Genomic DNA, 21,166 nt, shown 5'->3' on the forward strand with positions numbered 1-21,166 from the left:
GCACCTGCGGCCGCTTGGTGCAATCATTGGTTAGTGCATGTCCATAAGGCCTGAAGGGCATCCGCAGTTGCCTGGGCTGCTGGAGAAGGCACCGAAAAGGGGATCGGCAAAGGAAGCCGTGGTTGTCTGCCGTACACCAGAGAAAAAGGGGAGACTCCCGTGGCTGCAGAGATGTGAGAATTATGAGAAAATTCAGCCCATGGAAACAGTTGGGCCCAGTTGTCTTGCTGGTCATTGGAGTAAGCATGGAGAAAGCACTTGAGGGAGCGGTCCATCCGCTCAGCTTGGCCATTGGCCTGGGGATGGTTAGCAGTAGTTAGGCTGATGGAGATTCTGAATTTTTTGCATAGTGAGCACCAGTAGCGAGTGACAAACTGAGGCCCCCTGTCAGAGGTGATGTCTTCAGGCAATCCATGAAAATGGAAAACGTGGAGAAAGAACAGACGTGCAAGTTCAGGCACTGAAGGCAAGATGGGAAGCGGAACCAAATGAGCCATCCATGACTACCCAGATGACAGTGTTCCCCATCGACAATGGAAGGTTCACCACAAAATCATTGGACAGGTGAGTCCAGGGTTCTTCAGGGGCAGGCAGAGGCTGCACCAGGCCCCAAGGTCGCCTCACAGGAGGTTTCTGTTGAACACACGTAGGACAGGAATTTATGTAAGCATGAGTGTCAGAGGACATGGTGGGCCAACAGTAGTAGCGCTGTAGGAGGGACAAAGTCCAGGCGCATCCAGGATGGCCAGCTACTCTAGAATCGTGTGCCCATTGCAGCACTTTTACACGAAGCCTGCAGGGCATCCCTGTTTTTCCTGCAGGCACGGTCATGGTGGCAGACAAGGAGATGCAGGCTGAGTCTATGATATGCCGAAGCTCATCTTGGGAATCCTCAGGTTCAAACGAATGGGACAAGGTGTCAGCTCGGAAATTCTTTTCGGCTGGGCGATATCAGAGGTCAAAGTCAAATTGGGTAAAGAATAATGCCCAGTGGGCCTGGTGAGCATTTAAATGCTGGGCCTGCCGGAGATGTTCCAGGTTCTTGAGGTCTGTGAAAATCGTGAACCGATATTGGGCGCCCTCCAGCAAGGGGTGTCATTCCTCGAGAGCAAGCTTGATCGCAAGTAGTTCTCGATCCCCGATGCTATAGTTTCGCTCCATGGGGAAGAACTTATGGGAATAGAAAGAACAAGGATGCAGAACCCCTTTTGGGGAATGCTGACTCAACACCGCCCCGGCTCCAATAGCTGAAGCATCAACTTCAACGATGAAGGAGCAGTTCGGGTCCGGGTGTCGTAAGCAAGGTCCTAGAAAGAAGGCATCTTTCAGTGCTTGGAAGGCCGCAATCACTTCTGGGGTCCAGTTCTTCGTATCATTTCCCTTATGTGTAAGGGCCATGAGGGATACAGCAACCAGAGAGTAATTGGCTATGAAGTGGCGGTAGTAGTTGGTAAAACCAAGGAACCGCTGGAGTGCTGAGAAGCCCATAAGTCGGGGACAGTCTTGGATGCTTCGTAGCTTACCGGGGTCCATGGAGAAGCCATGTCGGGAAACGATATATCCTAGGAAGGGTAAGCTCTGCTTCTCAAATAAGCACTTATCTAGCTTGTCAAAAAGGTGATTCTGTTGCGTCCGTCGCTGCTCGACGACCTCACTCTGCCTTCTCTACCTCTGTGGTGACTCCCTCCGGGTCTGATGGACGTTTGCTGCCGCAGCGTCTCCATGCTGTCTCCTTCCGGCGTCCCCAGACCAGCACAACGCTGCAGAATCCACCATGTTCCTGATGACGTAGGGCGCACGCACGCGTGCACTACCATTGATATACCAGCAAGGGTGCGAACCTCAGGGGTGTCCCCCGAGATGAAGTCCTCCGCTTCCAATATAAAAGGACTCAGTATTTGCTAACGATTTGAGTTAGCAAGGATTGATTGCGGGGATTCATCTGGACCCGCTTCTCTCTACGCTACTCTGCCTCCTCGGACTTACCAGGGGTAACCGCTCCTTGGGGGCCCCGCTCTCTTTTCTTTATTTCAGATTGCAGACAGGAACCAGTATTCGCTCCTCGAGGGCCCATGTTCCTAAACACTCTGAAGATTCTCTATTGCCTGGAAGCGATCGCAGATACAGACATTGTGAGTTACTATTTCAGATTACAGATAGGAACCGGTACTCGCTCCTCGAGGGCCCATGTTCCTAAACACTTTGAAAATTCTCTACTGTCTAGAAGCTATCACAGGTACAGACATTTGTGAGTTACTATTTCAGACTGCATATAGGAACCGGTACTCGCTCCTCGAGGGCCTATGTTCCTGAACACACTGAAGATTCTCTACTGCCTAGAAGCTATCGCAGATACAGACAATTGTGAGTTTCCATCGCTCTCTCAGAGCTTTCCCTGGAACCAGGTACTCACTCCTCGAGGGTCTAACCCTTTCCAGCTACTGAGCTTCCTCAAGACCTTATGTCAGTTATCATCTAAGTACTGGCTATGTATACAGCATACCTGTCTACTCACTATCTATAGTTTCTCTACAGCTCAGCATCCCTGGGATCGTGGTTCCAGTACCTGAGGGACTTCAGCCCTGCCGGGCATATCAGCTCACTACTGCTACCTCTGGTGGTTCTACTAACCTGTCTAATAAAAAATTATCTGTATCTGTCTCCATACCCAAGCCTAGCCGGTGGTCCCTCTCAGGATATCCTCCTGGGGGCGCTGTCATCTGCCATCGGCCCAAGGATCCACCATTCTACATTCTACTACAGCTGAGTGCCCTCTCCAAGCACTCCACTGGTAACAGATTGTTATCTACTTCCTCTACAGGAGCTGAGCAGGTCAGTAATGGACCTTCTACTCCCTAGCAGGTCCATTACTGATTGCTTACTCCGCCCTCGGAGCATAACAGTTTGCTAACTCCTCCTTCACAGGAGACGTATTCAACAGATTTCCAACTCCTCCCCTCTGGAGGAGTGATTCATAACAGATTGCTACTCCCATCTGCTTGCTCCACCCATCAGCATAGCACATTATAACAGATTCTCCTGCAGGTGCTACAGCAAGGGGATGTGGTATCCGATAACAAGTCAATGGGGAAGTCAAACTCACGATGTGGTGGGAGGATGTCAGCCTGCTGCTTCAAGAACATATCCCCAAAGTCAGCGTATTGCGCAGGGAGGCCTAAAACAGTAACCGCCAGCGGGATCACAGAAGGCAGTTCCACTCTCCTGAGGCAAGTGCGATGACAAGCAGAATTCCATTCGGTGAGTTGTAGGTTCTCCCAATCAAAGTGGGTTGAGTGGCGTTGTAGCCATGGTAACCCTAACACCACTGGATGGATGGATGGACTTATCCAGGATGAAGAATTCTACCTCTTCCTCATGCAGAGTGCCAATGAGAAGGACAGGAACGGTAACTTGAGAAATCCTTCCAGGTAAAGGGTCACCGTGGATGTAAGCGATGACTACTGTTTTCTCGATGGGACAGATAGGAATGCCCAGGAGTTGGGCCAAGTCCTTCACGAGGAAGTTCCCACCGGCTCCTGAATCGACCAGAGCCAAGGTGGGGAAAGAACAAGAGTTCCAGGTCAAGGTTAGCTGGGGGCCGGGGTATCCAGACTTCCCAGTGGCACTCCTGGAGGTGATGTCTAAGCGACCCGCAAGATTGATGAGATCCTCGAGAGAGGAGGGTAGTTCGTGGGCTGCATGCTCATCTCTGAGTTGGGGCGACAGGCCATCTAGATAAATGGCTCAGAAGCAGTCCTCCTGCCAGCCCAACTCTGTTGCGAGGGTCCGGATTTCTATATTATATTCATTGAGTGTTCGGTGACCTTGCCGCAAATGCAGAAGATTCAAACTACCCATAGCCTGCCTCCCTGGATCATCAAAGGTTTGACGAAAGGTAGTCACAAAGCGTGATAGTTCCTGGAGAAGAGATTCCACACACTCCCATAAGAGAGAAGCCCATGCTAAAGCCTTGCCCTCTAGGTGTGACAGGATAAAGGTCACCTTCGTGAGGTCGTCTTGGAAGACGGAGGGTTGCAGGGCAAACTGCATGTAGCATTGATTGATGATGCCTCTGCAGAGCTTCGGGTCCCCATTGAGGCAGGGTGGAGCGGGCAGGGCAAGCAGAGCTCTGGCTGAGGTAACCGGTGCCTGAGCACTGAGTGGTGCGGTCGTGGAAGCCGCGGAACCAGAATGAGAGTCCAGACAGGTGTAGAGATGTTCAATGGAGGTAGCCAACGCCTCCAAGAACTGCTGCTGTTTCTAGATCTTCAAGGCCAGGCTCGGGATGGCCTGGAGAGCAGAGGGCTCCGCCGGTCCATGGCCTTGGCAATCTGTTGTGGAGATGGACCCTTGGCCTGAGGTAGAGTTGGTGCTCTACCACCTCACGGGTTTCCACTCTCAGGAGGTGGGGCCGAATGGGAAGCAAAGGCCGACTGGAGCTTCGCCAATACCAGCCCTCGTTCCCCACAGCTTGAGCCCTTGGGTACTGGTCTTAGGCGGGCCTCTGCATGGTTGATCCCGGAAAGACTGTCCAAGGCAGGGTGCCAGGAAGCAGCGGAGACGCAGGGTCCAAAGGAGCAAAGTCGAAGACAAGGCCAGGTTCCAGAAGCACAGACAGACAGAAGCAGGTGAGCGATTAGGAACAAGTTACGTCCGAGCTTGTGAGTAGGCAGGTGCCTAAGAAAGGCTAAGTCCTAAGACAATCAGCTGGAGATGAGATCAGGTTCAAGCTGGAGTCAGGGCAGGCGGCTGAAGTCAAGGTCGGGTTCAAGCTGAAGTCAGGGCAGGTGGCTGAAGACAAGATCAGGTCCAAGCTGAAGTCGGGGCAGGCGGCTGAAGACAAGGTCAGGTCTGAGCAAGGGTCAAAGCCAAGGAATCCATCCAGAGCGTAGTCAGGTGCAATCAAGGGTCAAAGCCAAAGAATCCATCCAGAGGGTAGCGGGAACAGGAAGCTGGTATTGGAACACAAGGACTGGAATAGGATCAGGTACTGGAACAGGAACGCTGGAACAGGAACAGGTACTGAAATTGGAACACACACGAGCAGCAACTAAGCACACAATAGGAAGCGTGGAAACCTGTTGCCAATGCGAAGACTGAATGGCGGGGACTGTCTTATATAGTAAGGCTGAGAGATGTCATCATCTGGGGTCATGGGAAGGTTTCCCGCCGTGGCCCCTTTAAAGTCAGCAAGGTGCGCGCGCATGTGCCTAAGGCGGGCAGGCTGGAACTAGGAGATGGCAGCATCTCCCCTGATGCATGTGGGGAGACCCTACTGGGACCGGAGGAGGCTGCGGAGCTGCCGGAGGAGCCTGGGAGCATAGCAGGAGTGTGAGCGTGTAGGCAACTGCCTACAGCTGCCAAGGAGAAAGGGCCAGGTCCGGGTCCCAGGCATCAGGGGTGAGTGGAGCTGGCCGTAGGCCTGCAACAAGCCCAGAAAGCACAGGGGCCAAGAATGCATGCCACCTTTGGCAGAAAGTGCCTCTGAGACCTTAAGCCACAGAGACTGCTCCAGGGTGAAACTGAAGGTAATCTCCTAGAGTTATGGGGGTAGCCAGTTAGCTACATTTATTAATATACCATAAGCAAGTCAAAGTTTCTGATATGTTTGCCCTGTGTTCACTAATGATGCAAAATTTTATTCAGTATAAGCTTATGACATCTTAAGGACTATAGAAACATGTGTTATCTATCTTATTCTAACTGGTAAGCCTGAAATGTCTTATCAATAAAATTCTGATTCTGAGACCAACACTGTCTTTCTTGAGCTGCTCAGATTGCATATTTATAGAAGGTATTAAGTGGTCAGCCCCTGTGACATAGTAAGGTCAAAGTCTATCGGCGCCATTTTGAGTACCGGCAGCCGATGGCGTGAGTGCAGGAGATGGCTCCCGGACCCCCTGCTGGACCACCAGGGAGTTCTGGTAAGTCTTGGGGGGGTCAGGAGGGTGGGGGGTTTGTTTAAATTCGCTCCTTTAGATGGCCGAATAATTTGGTGAAGATTCGTTGTATTTGTGGAGAATCGCGATACGTTTCACTTCCCCACGAATACAATGAATATGGCTCTATACTTTGCAGATTACCAATACGTTACAAACGAATGCACACCCTTAATGCCTATAAACAAGACTTGTTGAACAAGCCTGGCTGGGCCTCTGGAAAGCGTTCCTGTGCTGGCTAGATGGAAGAACACTGCTGGGCCTGTACTCACTTCAGAGTTCCTGTGCCATCTTGCTGAAGGGGATAGTCTACTGTCTGCCACTGTTGTCCTGCTGCTTAGTTCTAAAGCCCTCCTCGATACTCTGCTTGAATTCCAGCCTCCTTGATGTGGTCTCCAGTCATGAACCAATTGCTGGTTCTTCTCATAATGTCTCATCTTCTACTCCTGATGCTGGTGTCTGTCTCATCTCATCTCATCCTGCTGCTGCCTCCATGCTGTTTTCTCATCTCATGTCATGCTGCTGCTGCCTCCATGCTGGTGTTTCATTTCATCTCGTCTCATCTCATCTTATGCTGCTGCTGCCTCCATGCTGCAGTGTTTTCTCCTGGGGCTCCTGCTTCCATGCTGTGCTCTCCAGTCCTGATCCTCGGCCTCCATGCTGCACTCTCCAGTCCTGGTCTTGCTGCCTGCTATGTAACCTTTGCTGCCTTAGCCTTTAGGCAGTCCCCCTTTTGAGCATGCTTTTTCAATATGGACTGTCTGGGGCCTTAGGCTGTCCCCCCTTTGAGTGCACTCTTGAAACATGGACCTTCTGGGGGCTTTTTGGTTTACATCACAATGTTATGCTGCTATCAGCTCTAACATTAGAGCAGTACTGTAAATATTGGGGTGCTACTTCCACTTCCTATCAGGGTGATCCAGTACCGAGCGGTAGGAAGAGCTGCGTTAGTGCCTACGGCACCCGCGGTTACCGCCCGCACAGTGCAGCTCACCTACCGCTCGATCCTGAAGCATAATTATATGTAAATGTAAGCCGCGTCCGAAAAGCCTTAGGCCCGCGCAACCAGGATACTGGATAGAGCGCCTATACAGGATCCTGGGTGCGCGGGCCTAAGGCTTCACGCCACGCTGGTATCTGTCATTTCAAATGTCATTTGAAATGACAGATACCAGGAAGCAACGGCGGCGACAGCGCAGAAGCAACGGCGAAACGACTTGTCAGTGTCCCCCCTCCTCTCGGAGCAGGGCGCGAAAAGCCGCCTTGCTCTGGGAGGAGGGGGGACACTGACAGCGACGAAGCTTTCCCCCAGCCCGGACACCGGCGAAGCCAGAAGACAGCGGCGGAGAAACGGCGAAACGACTTTTCAGTGTCCCCCCTCCTCTCGGAGCAGGGCAGAAAAGCCGCCTTGCTCCGAGAGGAGGGGGGACACTGACAACGGCGAAGACAGCGGCGAAGCGACTTTTCAGTGTCCCCCCTCCTCTCGGAGCAGGGCGCGAAAAGCCGCCTTGCTCCGAGAGGAGGGGGGACACTGACAGCGGCGAAGCAACTTACTTTTCTGAAGCCATCATCAGGAACACATGCGATCGTAGCTCCTCCCGATGAAGACAAAGATGGCCGCCTGCACGGGGAAAGCGTGCAATTGGCCGCTGAAGACGTGATGTCGTGACGTGATGTCGTGACGTCACGTCTTCAGCGGCCAATTGCACGCTTTCCCCGTGCAGGCGGCCATCTTTGTCTTCATCGGGAGGAGCTACGATCGCATGTGTTCCTGATGATGGCTTCAGAAAAGTAAGTTGCTTCGCCGCTGTCAGTGTCCCCCCTCCTCTCGGAGCAAGGCGGCTTTTCGCGCCCTGCTCCGAGAGGAGGGGGGACACTGAAAAGTCGCTTCGCCGCTGTCTTCGCCGTTGTCAGTGTCCCCCCTCCTCTCGGAGCAAGGCGGCTTTTCTGCCCTGCTCCGAGAGGAGGGGGGACACTGAAAAGTCGTTTCGCCGTTGCTTCTGCGCTGTCTTCGCCGTTGCTTCACCGTTGCTAGTGTCCCCCCTCCTCCCGGAGCAAGGCGGCTTTTCGCGCCCTGCTCCGAGAGGAGGGGGGACACTGAAAAGTCGCTTTGCCGTTGCAGTCTCCGTGGCAGCCCCAGTCCGGACATCGGAGGGGGGCTGCAACGTTTTTTTCGCTTTTTTTTTTTTTTTTTGGCTTCGGGAGCAGGGGAGAGGCCTGGGGCTGCCACGGAGACCGGCACCCATGATCGCGGCGGGGGCAGGTGAGCGGGGGCTGGGGGAAAGCTTTCCACCTACCCTTACCCATGTCTCTACCGCCTGGGTCAGGGTAGGCGGTAAGTTTGCAGGTTAAACGCGCGACAAAACGGCAGGGAAAGGTAGCGTTAGTCGGGGCGCGGGTTACGGGATGCTAGGTGAATAGCTAATTCGCTCGTTTGCATGCAATATCGCGCTAATTCGCTTGTTTGCATGCAATATGCATGCCGCGGGCGGAAGGGGTTGCCCAGGGAATTTAGGACGCGGTAGGAGTAGGTTAAAGGGGATTCGGGATCGCAGGAAGGGCTAACGCGGCCGAAAACGAAGTTAAAAACGGCTTAGGAGCAGGGTAAACGCGGCCGCACTTTACAGGATAGGCCTGTATGTTCTTTGCTGTAATCATTGTGCATGAGGAAAAGATGCTAATACTGTATAAGTAATATTGACATTTGTAACAATGTATGCATAGGTCTACACTCACTGTGCTGTTCATTTCAGTTACAATGTAATGTGAAATTACATATCTTGTCTATGCAGAATGTGATTATCAAAGATGTTGACTTGCTTTCAATCTGTTGACATTTGTTGTGTAACAAAGTGGTCAAAGATTTGAAAGAACACTTTCTGCTTATCTGTTTTTATTGTGTGCTTTTTATCTTAAGGGTTCACTAGGTCAAAGGTTGGGGATCCACATGACCTTGAATGCTAGAGTGTCAGTGGCCTTTCCAAGTAGGCATATTTCTGTCAGGCAAGATCATATGGCATACACCCAAAAGCTGATTGATTGCTTCAAAGGAAGACAGCAAGCGCTAAACAGGAAGCTCCTTACTGTGGAGCTTCAGTATTGGCTCCAGCTGCCTTCTCCCAGAGAGCATACTTTTAGCTAACTTTTGGGTACATGGGCATGTATGTGAGATGCGCCCTAGCTAGCTAGTATTCATCTCCATACACAGTCTGATGGAATAGGTGTAGAAATGTTTGGCTAGAGGTGCAGTCGCATTAATGGGGACCAATTGGTTGCTTAGCTATGTGAATGTCATAGTCACCTCTTACAAACCATTGACCTGTAACATTGTGAAGATATATCACCTCTGACCAAACAATGGCCCTTCTTTGTGGTTATGGCACTGAATGCTATCATGACATAAGTCTTCAGTCAAAGGGCTATTTAAAAATGACATAAAGCCCTAGGTGTGTTTTATCTTTAGGGAGCATAGATGTGTAGCTGCAGGTATCTGGGACAGAGAGTACATAGTGTACATATAAAGCCTGTGTCGTGTTTAGGGAAAGACATTAATTATCCCCACAAATCATAATATTGGAACCTTTACTTGGGTCCTCATTCCACCTAAAAAGCAATCTGATCAAAACCCTTTTTAGGTTCCACGCTAAACAAAATGTCTTCTATTTGCAGGCTGCTCTAATACTGTGACAGCAGCTGTGTGACAAATGAGAAGGAGTGAAGGAGTTGTGTATGTTAGACAAACCACACAGCCCATGAGCAGACAGATAGTAGGCCTGCTGTTGCTTGGGAGCAAGCAGACCTCCACAGACTGGTTGCCTCCCCTGTACTGACCTAGTATATTGATCTATATAATACATGTTCGCTAAGGCTGATAGTGAACAAGTATTAGAGGAGGGTAAGTAAGCCATGGACTCAAAAAAGGGAACCTCTAATAGGAGTGCTAACAGGTCTCAAGCAACTCCCCCCCCCCCCCCCCCCCCACAAAGAAAACAAAAAACAGCTAACCCTCTTTGGCAGCTGAAGCTCTTGGAACCATACACACCCACAAATAACAGGACAATTAGGCCCACTCCAAGGACTAGGTAGAAGAGCACCACGGTTCGGGGGGTGGAAGGTGTACACTACAGGCAGAAATGTGTCACACCATATTTGAGACCTGACACTGTAATGCTTTAGCCTACAAGACTTCGTCCCTTCATTGGATACCTTGAGTCTCGTCTTGTCTCATCCTTACAAGTCTTCGTCTCACCTTGAATACCTTGAGTCTCGTCTCAGCTTTACAAGTCTTCGTCTCATCGTTGATTACCCTGAGTCTCGTTTCAGCCCTTCAAGTCTTCGTCTTCATCTCGACTCTTCATGTAACCAAGTGTCCGTGAAGTCCTCACGTATCCTGAGTCTTCGTCTTCATTTGATGCCTTCGTCTGATGTCTACGCCCTTCAGCCACTGTCCGTCCTGTCGCGTTTGCTGCTCCTGTGCGGCAGCTACGAAAGGGCTATCGAGTGGCCGGAGGGGTACTCCAGAGACCAAAAATGCTTTGCTGGGTCTCTTCTATGCGATCAGATTTGGCAGTGGCCAGGGTTCAGCATTCCTGAATCTTCAGCCCGTGCTTGGACACTCCTTACCTGCCATGGCGCTTGCTGGAGCTCCTCTGCGGCAGTGTCGTGGCCCAAGGGTACACGAAATCCCAGAGAGGGGACTGCCTCCAGCATTCCCACAACAGTATACCTGCCAGCATGACAGACATCTATGAGAAGCATATATGATAAGCACTTTGTCTGACATGGGCCCCTCAAGCCCTCAGAAGGCAGGAAATGCTTGTCTTGAAAGAGACCAACACAGAAAATGTATAAGCCATTATGCCAACCACATAACTCCTCTGGGAGCAGTTGCCCCATACATTCAGCAGGTTGTAGGCCCCTGAGATCATCAGTTGACCACAGCTTTTCTAGCCTTTATGCTATACACAGAGCTGATGACCGAGAGCCCATAAGCACACTTGCCCTGCTCACCACTAATTGTAAAAGTGACAAACACCACATGAGACACAGCCTATAAGACAGCAACTCTCCCAGCTTGGTCATGAGTCCTGCCAGCCATGTGATTCAGCAAAGGTCTGCAACTATAAAAACCCCTGAAAGGTGGTGACTGATCTTGGAAATGGACCATTCTGCAAGCTGTTCATCCCAGGAGTCCTCAGACTATGTGCTTTAATGGTGATCATGGATAGCATAAGGACTGTCACTGATATAGCTATCGCAACAAGAAAACTACTTTGCACATTTTCTAGGTACATACATACCTACAGCAGCACCAAATGACTAGTCCTGAGCTAGACCGGCCAAGGGCCTTGCAGTACTGTGACATCTCCATATCTGACTAAGGCTACCTGACGGGTCAGGCAAGGCAAATAGCTTCTAACACACTTTTGCATTAGGTTCAGTAACGTGAACCTTTTCTTAAGAGACATGTGGGTGCTCTTAGAGTCATTAGAAACTATACTGTGTCATTTACATTTCTGAGGTAACTTGCAAATACACGTGAAGGCATGACACCATCATCACACTGACAAGCATCCTTGTGTTACCTACCCAAGAAGCTAACCTAACCAATATGACATCCCAATGGCCAAGACCCTCTCCATCCGGACATGATAGTTAACATTTTGCCTAGGTAGGTATAACAAGGTGCATCTGTGTATGGATGTATACAACCACAAAGAGGTATGTTAGCATGGAATTCCCTGTGAGCATTGTGGGAATGCCACAATGTTGGATAGGTGCTTTACTAAAGGCTGTAAGTGAAGGCCTGCTAGGCAAGCACTATGATTTCAGCAATGGCTCAGAAACAGCTGAGACAGTGCTGTCAGCAGTGTCTTTACAGGCCCATGTGACACAAAGCATCCCAAGTACAGGTGCATAACTTTACTTGCACATGTTTGTCAGCTATGGGATGAGGCTGTAAAATATGAACTCTGTGCTTGATACCTTAAACTGTCTACCTGTAGCTTTAGGCTGTGCCTTTAATCTTCAGAGCTACTTGTGATTTATAGGATTTCTAGAGATGTTACTCTTCATGTTCAAGGCCCAGCTGGAGTCCCATCCGAGTTATGCTATTATCTCACCCACACGTGAGGGCTAGGATAGGGTCCTATGAGGGAGACCTGCCAAGAAAAATTCCACAAGCTAGGCCAAGCTATGTACACTGTGTTGGCAGTCCTACATGAACTCTCTTGTGACCATGCCTCTTTTAGACTCACTATCAGTCAGATAACATTAGGCCAGCCACATGTATTTGGTGTTACCTTTACTTTGTCTACAATTTTTCAAGGACAGCCTACTGCTCCATTGTCAAGATGAAGCCTAAGTAGGCATATGGCTTTTCTCTTACACACTGACCCAGGAAGAGGAGCAGTGAGTGAAAGAAAGATGATAGAAAGGAGAGCAGCTACAAACACTCTACTGGCCTCCCATCCATGGAAGGGGAAGGGGTAGTTGAGGCCTAACAGGCAAAGTAGTGTTCTATGAGGCTTTGCTGAAATTGGCTGCCACTTAGCATGGTATCCTTTGCTTGTGCGGGTGCACATGGGGGATCCAGGGGTAGATCCAGAAGTATCTCCATTGGTATCCCATGGCGTAAAGTGAGATTATGGAATACGCAGAGCAGCACTATATCTCCTACTTTGGGTGGGGCATTCATTAAAGCTCCACCAGTTTTGTCCAAACAGTGAAATCTACTTTTGAGAACTCCGAAGGTTCGTTCTATGACACAGTGAGTAGAATATAAGGCCTCGTTATACCTCATCTCCACCAGCATGTTGGGAAGAGCAATGGGGTGAGAAGCCATGTCCTGCAACCATATACCAAATCTCCTGCGGCAAAGACAGAATGGGGGCATCAATCACACCACAGTCACTTCAAGATCTGGCTGCCAAACCTCGAGTTTAGCCTGAGCTTTAAAAGACTATTTCACTACCCTAATTGCATGCCACTTTTTTCTGAGACACTATATGACCAGTATAGCATTAGCTGAATCTAGGTCAGATCGTCCTAACTAGTAAACTGGGTCTGGGGATTCCACTAAATGTGTGGAAGCCCCTCACAACTAAGCTAAGGGTATTCATTCATAGCAGTCATCAAAGAAGGTATACATCAGAGCTGCCACACTCCTCACAACTAAGCTAAGGGTATTCATTCATAGCAGTCATCAAAGAAGGTATACATCAGAGCTGCCACACTTTTCCTAGCAGAAAAACCTCTAGCTCATGGTCTGAATGTGCAAGTCCCTGGCTGTTCTGCAGTATGTCCTCTAGAGATACAAATTTGTCTGCCCTGACACAGGGAATATGCTAGGCCCCAAAATGCACAGGCTACTGCTTCTGGTTTACCTGTGTGATAGTCAAGACAAACTGTTCCTGAGTCCTGACATCTTGGCTGACCCATCGCTAACAGGCCACACCTGATCTGTGAGTACCAATAGTGTGGATTCTTAAAGGTTGTGATTCACCTGTCAGATTTCAACTGCTCCAAATGGGAGGACTGGAAAAGGCCATTTTTTAAAGTGAACCTGTAGAAAGTGTGTAGTGCCTGCTCACACACCAAGTTTTATGGCAAGTGCATTGCTTGGCCTTACAAGATTAGCAGGCTTCTAGAGCATGGGGAGAGAAAGCCAGGCCCTTGCACAATGGCTTGCAGACCTACTTTCACAAGCCACTTGTCATGTCAGTGATGCTGTTTCATCCCCCGCGGCGCCCCCCCCCCCCCACCCCCCCCATGTCCATGCCATTTGTTGTAAACACAGAGCCAGCGATGGAATAGAGAAAGAAGCATCTCTCTTACCTACAAGCCAACTGTCACCATATAGGCCGCCTCTAAATTTTCATACAGGCCCGATTGCCTAAGTATAAAGGAATCGTGTGCGGCTCCCCCATACCTGGCCACCATGTCAAGGGTGTGCATTCGAACATCACAGACCACTTGCACATTGATGGAGTGGAAGCGCTTTCTGTTGCAGAAGATCTCCTCCCTGTCACGGGGTGGGATGACGGCTACATGAGTGCAGTCGATAGCTCCCAGAACATTGAGAAATTTAGCGATGGCATAAAAGCCTCTCTTCAATTCCATCAAGTCCTGCCTGTCCCGAGGAAATATTATGTACAATTCATGCGTCAGATACAGCTGTTATGACCTGGTCCAGACAGCGGGAAAAAGTGATTTAGGACATTCTCCCCACGACCCCTACTGTCGTTTGGAAGGAGCCGCTTGGCATGAAATGCAGGGTGGCCAATACTTTTGTGAGGCCCAGCACAGCGTGGGACCTTTCCTTGACCAGATCCAGATCCCCTCGAATTTCTTCATATAATTCCAGGATAGCCCAAGTGCTGAGACGATACCTGCTAACCACAAAATCCTCTGGCATGCCCAGCAACGAAGCTTGTGGAGGAAAGATGCGATTCCTGTGTCTCCTTTTCTGTGCCTGCCTGCATGCCAGGCACTGCCGTGGGCCCCAAACCTCTCTCTGTGGGGCCAGTGGCTCAGGCTCCAGTGCAGGTTACTGCCCTAGAAGGGATTGGAACTTCCCTTGCCTGTTCTTGTGATTGTTGTTGCTCCTCTTGTTATCTCCAATGAGCTTCCTGAAGCACCCAGTACCCCCCCAACAAATAAACTTGCCACAAACAGTATGGGTTTAGGAAGACAGACCAGATAAGAATAGGTGTTTGGCTCAGGGTGGCCTGGTAGGTGTGTCGGATAGAATACCTCTTTTTATCGCACACAATAGAAGCCACAATAATAGCCGTGATCAGTGATAACGGCCGCAGACACACAATAACAATTTTTTCCCCCTGGTACCACAGAAAAAAGGTGTAGTTATTTCTGATGTTAAATCCCACGTTAGTGTGTGTTAAGCTATCGCGGAATGCGGTAGGACACCTTAATTTGCATTAACTCCTCCCGTATTGCATATTAAATTTAAAATTTGTATGCTAGCTTGCAATTGCGCTATTTATCGCGCGTTCAACATGCATTAGACCCCATTTAACATGCGTTCGGACTCTAACGCACTTTCATCAATGACCCAGAAAGATTGCTGGCTATATTCAGTAGTGCAACTGCACTATTGAATATATCTCCAAAGTTAGCCATATAAGTTTATCCGGCTAACTTTGCTATCTGGACAATGTCTGAATATGGACCTCATCGTTACCAGGAAAAGAGTATCTGCACAAAAAAAATGGGTGCACAGTTGTGCAGGTACTTTTACTTAGGCAATTTTCGAAGGGAAAGTTTAACCTTTGAAAATTGGTGCAAAAGCAAGAGGTTAAAAGTTCCTGCCGACTTTGCACTTCTGCAGGCGGTTTGAAAATTGACCTTACATTAAAGAAAAAAATGTCAATATTGAGACCCAAGCAGAGTTCTGAAATGATATCTCAGTCCCGTGTTTTTGGTCCTTTGAATATTATGTCTGGGATTCTTGTGATGGATTTCTATTCTATTTGGTGTTCTTTTTAATGGATTTCTGTTATGCCTGTGGTTTTTCAAAGAGCATTATGATGCTTTGAATTATGATGCTTTGAATTAATTTTTGTTATAGGAATACTTGAGGTGGATTTGGGTTGGTGTTTGCTAGATTACACGCCTGGTACCATATTCAAGGTTCTGTTGATCGGTTTGTGTTTTTTTGCACTTAACAGTAGACTTAGCTACTCACTGAATATTCATGAACTTTTTACCTGCGCATGAAGTGCTCCTGGGACTGAAGGATAAATCTTCATCATCAGCCTGGGCATGCAAATAGTTAAGTAGCCCGCAGAAGACGAGAAAGAGGAAGATTTTGGGAAACATTTTGAGTATGTGTACCTCCTGCTAAGAGAAAAAAAAACAACTGTTAAGAGGTTTTAATAAACTGTGCAAAATTTAGAGTTATGAGTATATTACAAGGTGCTGAGCACATTAATCACAAAAGACATGTAACCCTGGCAGTGGGAGACAATGATGTCCCCAGGTGATGGGTGACCCCAGCTAGTAACCCACTACTGGGAATGAGGTCATGGATTATCCCTGCAGTGGGGACACTAGGCACACTTGCCTTGGGATATGGACGACTTCTTAATTAATGAGTGAGTGAGTTACATTATGCTATTTCATACACAGGAAGTTGAGGCAGTACATAAATTCGCAAACACACTGCCTGCATAACTGCAAGGTCACACACACACTATACCTGTTTAAGTAAGAACACAAGAATTTCCAATCTAGGTCAGAGATGTAACATAGCTCTCTGGATTCAGTAAATACACCCAATATTATTGCAATGATAATCTTAACCTAAATTCCCATGTCTACCCAGTGGGTGGTGGTGGTTGAAATCCACTGCTGTCTGTTCCTGGGAAGATAAGTAAGTTTTAGGTATTCCGTTTTAAAAATGTTCCTTTAAAATAAAATGTTCTTTGTCCTGATGTGTGCATCTGAACTTTTTTTTCTATTTTCAATTCAGAGGATTTTTTTCTGAAATTTTGTGTACTTTTTACTCCATTTGTTTTTCAAACTATATAATCTTCTTCTCTCCTTTCTCTTTTTTTTTTTTTTGCCTCATTCCTTCACTACTGTGGCTAGTGGCTTACAATCTATTCCCCACCCACAAAGGGAACTTCCCCTCAACTGCCTCTACTCTCCGACTCTGTGCCTCCATCTCTCCCTTTAAAACCTTCATCCCCTACTTCTTGCTCTTGCCCCTTCATCCCTCCTCATTATTCCATTCACACTCCAGTCTCTCTTCTTCTTCATCCTTTCCAGTTTCAGCACTCCTTCTTCCTCTTCAGTAACTTTATGACAGAGGCTCCAAACAAATAGCCCAGAAATAGCCTCCCTCATGAGCAAAAAAAACAAAACCCAGCTGTAGTAGTACAACTCTAAAGATATTAGATAAAACTCACTGTCATGGCTCTCTGCCAGAGAAACTATGCGAACGTGTCCTCATCAAAAGCTTGTTTAAAAAAAAAGGAGGCCTTCACAGCTTTTCTGAATGTAGAGATGCATGTCATAATCGTAACAGATTCAGGGAGTGTATTCCATAGTGAAGGCCCCCACAATGGAGAAAGCTTGATCCCGCACCTCTGCCAGGTGAACTAAACGAAAAGACGGGCTTCCAATGGCGAAATATTGGCAAAACGAAGAGCACAAGATGGTGCATAAATCCTTAGTAATGTCGTATGCTTTCTTTTATTTGATAAATTTAGGTATTTCGGGGGGGGACGACACATTTTTTTTCCTAAAAATGATTGATGACATATTCATCAGACATTGTGACATGATTTCTTATTTGTATTATGCGTATATATGCCCCACCCTCATTACAAACCCCCCCCCCTCCTCTTAGTCTCCCAAATCAGGATTTTATTCCCTGAGGACCTCCTGGGGTCTTCTTTGGTGGACTTATCATGTTAGTCTAGGGTAGTATAATGGAGCAGTCCCTGTACTCCATGTGGTATCATTTCCAAAATGGGGCCGGCTGGCCTTAGACACCCCTTTGACAGGGGCAAAGGAGTGCTTGAGGCTGGGTAGCATCATTTTTGAAATGGCTCCAGCATGGAGCATAGGGAGCAAAGGGGAGGGGGTGGATTGGAATGGGGTAGGGAGTAATTTATTTATTTATCTACTTATTTTTGCACAATTAGAATTTTTGACCACCTCAGGGGGCAGCTGGGGTAGTTTGGGAGAGATGATATCTACAAACATCCACTGATCTTTGGCCCCTTTAAAAGACAGCAGCCTGGGATCTAAAGCTATCATCTTACATTGTGGAAGAATTGAATTAATGCCTGAAAGGGTTGTCTCCCTTCCAGTCTTTAATTCAAACGTGATCATGTTATGACCCCTATTACCTAGCAGCCCCACCACCATTACCTCTCTCATCAAATGCTGTGCTCCACTAAGAATTAGATCTAAAATAGCTCCTTCTCTTGTTGATTCCTGAACCACTTGCTCCATAAAGCTGTCATTTATTCCATCCAGCTGTCATTTATTCCATTTTACCTCTCTAGCATGTCCTGATGTTACATTTACCCAGTCAATACTGGAATAATTGAAATCTACCATTGTTACTGCACTACCAATTTGGTTAGATTCCTTCATTTCTCTTAGCATTTCCTTGTCCATCTTATCATTTTGGCTAGGTGGATGCTAGAAGGTCTGTTAGTAGACAAGTTATCCGGCTAAAGTTAGCCGGATAACTTGTCCTATATATTCACCGGGATAAACGTCCTACTCAATATACTTACCTAAAATTATCTGGCTGCATGTAGCCAATTACCTTTAAGACCTTACTGGCTATGTTTGAATATAGCCATTTAGGTTTTAAAGTTATCCGGCCTTGTGTAGTCGGATAACTTGCGATTTATCTGGATATCTTCAAAAGATATTCAGGAAAATAATGCTTTAGGGAAAAAAAAAAGAACTAAAGGAGCCTGTGGCCCCATTTCCTCCCTCCCTTCCAGCAAATTTAACAGATGGACCTATTGGGCCTTGTACCCTCCCTCCCCACACTCTCCCCTAAATCACAAATACCTTGGGGACTGCTGCTAGCCCTCCCTCTTCTCCCAAACCTCTTCCATGGATATAATTTATAATTTAGTCGGCTAAGTGGCTGAAAATGCCAAATTTGCCATTTAGACGGATAGCTTTTGAGCTATCCGTCTAAATGGCTTTTGAATAATGAGCTCCGGATGTCTAAATCATCGTCATCATTATAATTTATTTATGACACATCTTTCCAGCCAGGGAATTCAAAGCGTGCAACAGATAGAATGGCTGCACAGTACAACATAGTGATTGACTATAGTGTAGGAGGTGCATTAAATATAAACTAATATTTGATATAGCGGCTTAAAGTAATTAAATAACATAGTTAAATAAAATAGCCCAAGTGTCTTAACAGATAGTGTAATACAGACCAAATATAAAATAGCCCAAAGATGCTAAGTACTGTAGTGTGGTCTAGGTATAAATAGTGCAATAATGCTAAGGGGTTATGTGCAGAGTTCTTAATAAGGCTGTGTTAGAAACATAGAAACATGAAGGCCATCCACACCAACTGTTCCATTTTTTAAATCCCTACTCCCTCAGAGATCCTCTGTGTTATTGCTTGGCACAAAATGCTGCTTCAAAGAGCTAGGGTATGTGGTCAAATGTGTTTGCCTTTATTACAAGGTAGGCCTATGCCTTTGGACCATTACAGAGATGGTAATTTCAAATTTTGGAAAATTGCTCAAATGCACTGTTTTTAGTTTATGGTAAATCACATTTTTTTAAAATGTCTAAATCCCAGGCAAGCCTCTGAAAATTTCAGCTCGTTAACAGCAAGCCACTGGCTAGCCAATACCCATAAGCAATTAAAAGGTATTCACGGGAAATGGCACAACTTTACAGTGAGCTGGGATATGGGACTCTTTAGCAATCTGTTAGCCTACATATGAATGTCAAAACAAAACAGAAGAAAATGAAACTATGATCTGCATTTTTGATGTACAAATGAAGAATAGTTTTATCAAAACTGTGAGACCCTCTCCTCACTGGTAAAGAATGTCATTATACTCTTAGAAGGAGATCTAGGCTTATTGGTATATTACTTTCCATGGCTCTTCAAAAAAAAAAAAAAAGATATAAACTCTTGCAAATGCAAATCAAGCTCTTCAATGGTTCTGTTTCCGAAAGCTGCATAAGGGTAAGAGATCTTGTACTTAATGAAAAGAAGAATTGAAAACTGAGCATCAGGGGCCAAATACCAACACAATGATTATTCTTATCTCTCCGCTCAGTGGGATTTCTGTTCTGATCTTAATGAATCCCATAATTTTCACAGAAAAAAAATTAGAGTGAAAAATTTGCCTACCTGAAAACAGCAAAAAGCACCCGAGCTCTGCTCCTAGAAGACTTCTTTCTCTCTTGTGGACGCTAATGCAGTTTTTTCATCTTCAGAAGTATTTGTGCTTTCACCCTGGAAAGAGATGGGTGGGTTTTTTTTGAAAGAGCAAAAGTTTCTTGGGAATGGCAGAGAACAGTAAATGACTTCTCTTCCCTGCAAGAGAGAGCGAGAGTCTGGAATTTGCTTTTTCTTTTTTTTTTTTTTACGATTCTCCTCCTCCAGCCCATTAATAACTAAAGCCGTAGGCTGCACTTTTCCACAAGGTGGCACTGTGGATCCATTAAACTCAGGACATACATACATAATAGGAAGAAGTGACCAAAGCCCCTCCAGACTCAGGAAAAATGAGTGCATAAGAGGGAGGGAAGATCAGCAAAGTGAAACACCCTTAAAGTAAGCATAAAAAGATGAGGCTTTATTCTTTTAAAAATATAATTGAGACTCAGTTAATGTTTTCAAAAACTATTTGAAATTCTAATCTGCTTTAAGAATTGTTTCAGCATGTCTGATAGCTTTCCATGCCGACATGCTCCGATGGGTGTATTGGGTAAGTGCAGGGCTGTAACTAGAGTGGGTGAGAGGGACAGCCGTCTGGAGCGCAAAGACCCTTGGGGGATGGAAAAATGACTCATATTCTGCTGTGATCCAGCAGTGGATGAAAACCAGAAAAAGTGCAGCTTTCTTCCATCATCTGGGTTGGGGGAAACATGAGAGAGAAGGAAAGAAGACTAAGGATTAGAGTGGAAGAGATGGATGGAGAAACAAGTCGGGGATCCGGATGAGGTGTATGGGTGGCTGTGTGGATGCTAAAATGACGAGTTACAGCTCTGTGGGTCTGTATATATGTATAGTAGTAACCATTTTATTCACTTTTGGAAGGAAAGCAGAAGTCAGTGAGAAAATTACAGAGGGTGGGTGCCTTGTTAGGATGTAACAGAGGTAAAGGAGCAGCTCACATGATGCAGATGTTCTGATAAGACTCAGTAGGAGTCAGAGAGAAGTTTACAAAATGCAGACCCTATAATAGGGCCTAGAAGGGGTCAAACAGTAGCTTACAGAGTACAGGCCTCTTGTAAGGCCCACCAGGAAGCAAATCATAGAATATAAGATATCCTCACAGGGCCCAACACAGGGACCCCAAAAGAATCTAAAAAGACTTGGTACATCATTTCAAATTCAAATTAAATTTTAATAATACAGCAGCACTATGGGGCAGATTTTAAAAGGTACGCGTGTGGTGTACATTTGAGCGTGCTACCCGGCGCGCACAAATGTATGCCCAATTTTATAACATGCACGCACAGCTAGA

General features: G+C 47.0%; 1 protein-coding gene across 2 annotated transcripts in view; it reads right to left on the reverse strand.

Moving 5' to 3' along the window:
- COL6A2 (collagen type VI alpha 2 chain) overlaps positions 1-20,034 on the reverse strand; it is a 132,479-nt gene extending 112,445 nt beyond the window's left edge. Inside the window, exons 1-2 of one of the 2 annotated variants that reach the window (XM_029606734.1) lie at positions 19,825-20,034; positions 15,668-15,797 (exon numbers count right to left, since the gene is read on the reverse strand). In XM_029606734.1, the coding sequence (XP_029462594.1) occupies positions 15,668-15,779 (112 nt within the window). In that variant the 5' untranslated portion in view covers positions 15,780-15,797; positions 19,825-20,034. Of the gene's footprint in view, positions 1-15,667; positions 15,801-19,824 lie in introns of both variants that reach the window. The other variant, XM_029606735.1, reaches the window with a different exon arrangement.
- Between the last annotated feature and the right edge of the window lie 1,132 nt (positions 20,035-21,166).

This window comes from Rhinatrema bivittatum, chromosome 6 (assembly GCF_901001135.1).
Source record: "Rhinatrema bivittatum chromosome 6, aRhiBiv1.1, whole genome shotgun sequence".
NCBI classification, from domain to species: domain Eukaryota; kingdom Metazoa; phylum Chordata; class Amphibia; order Gymnophiona; family Rhinatrematidae; genus Rhinatrema; species Rhinatrema bivittatum.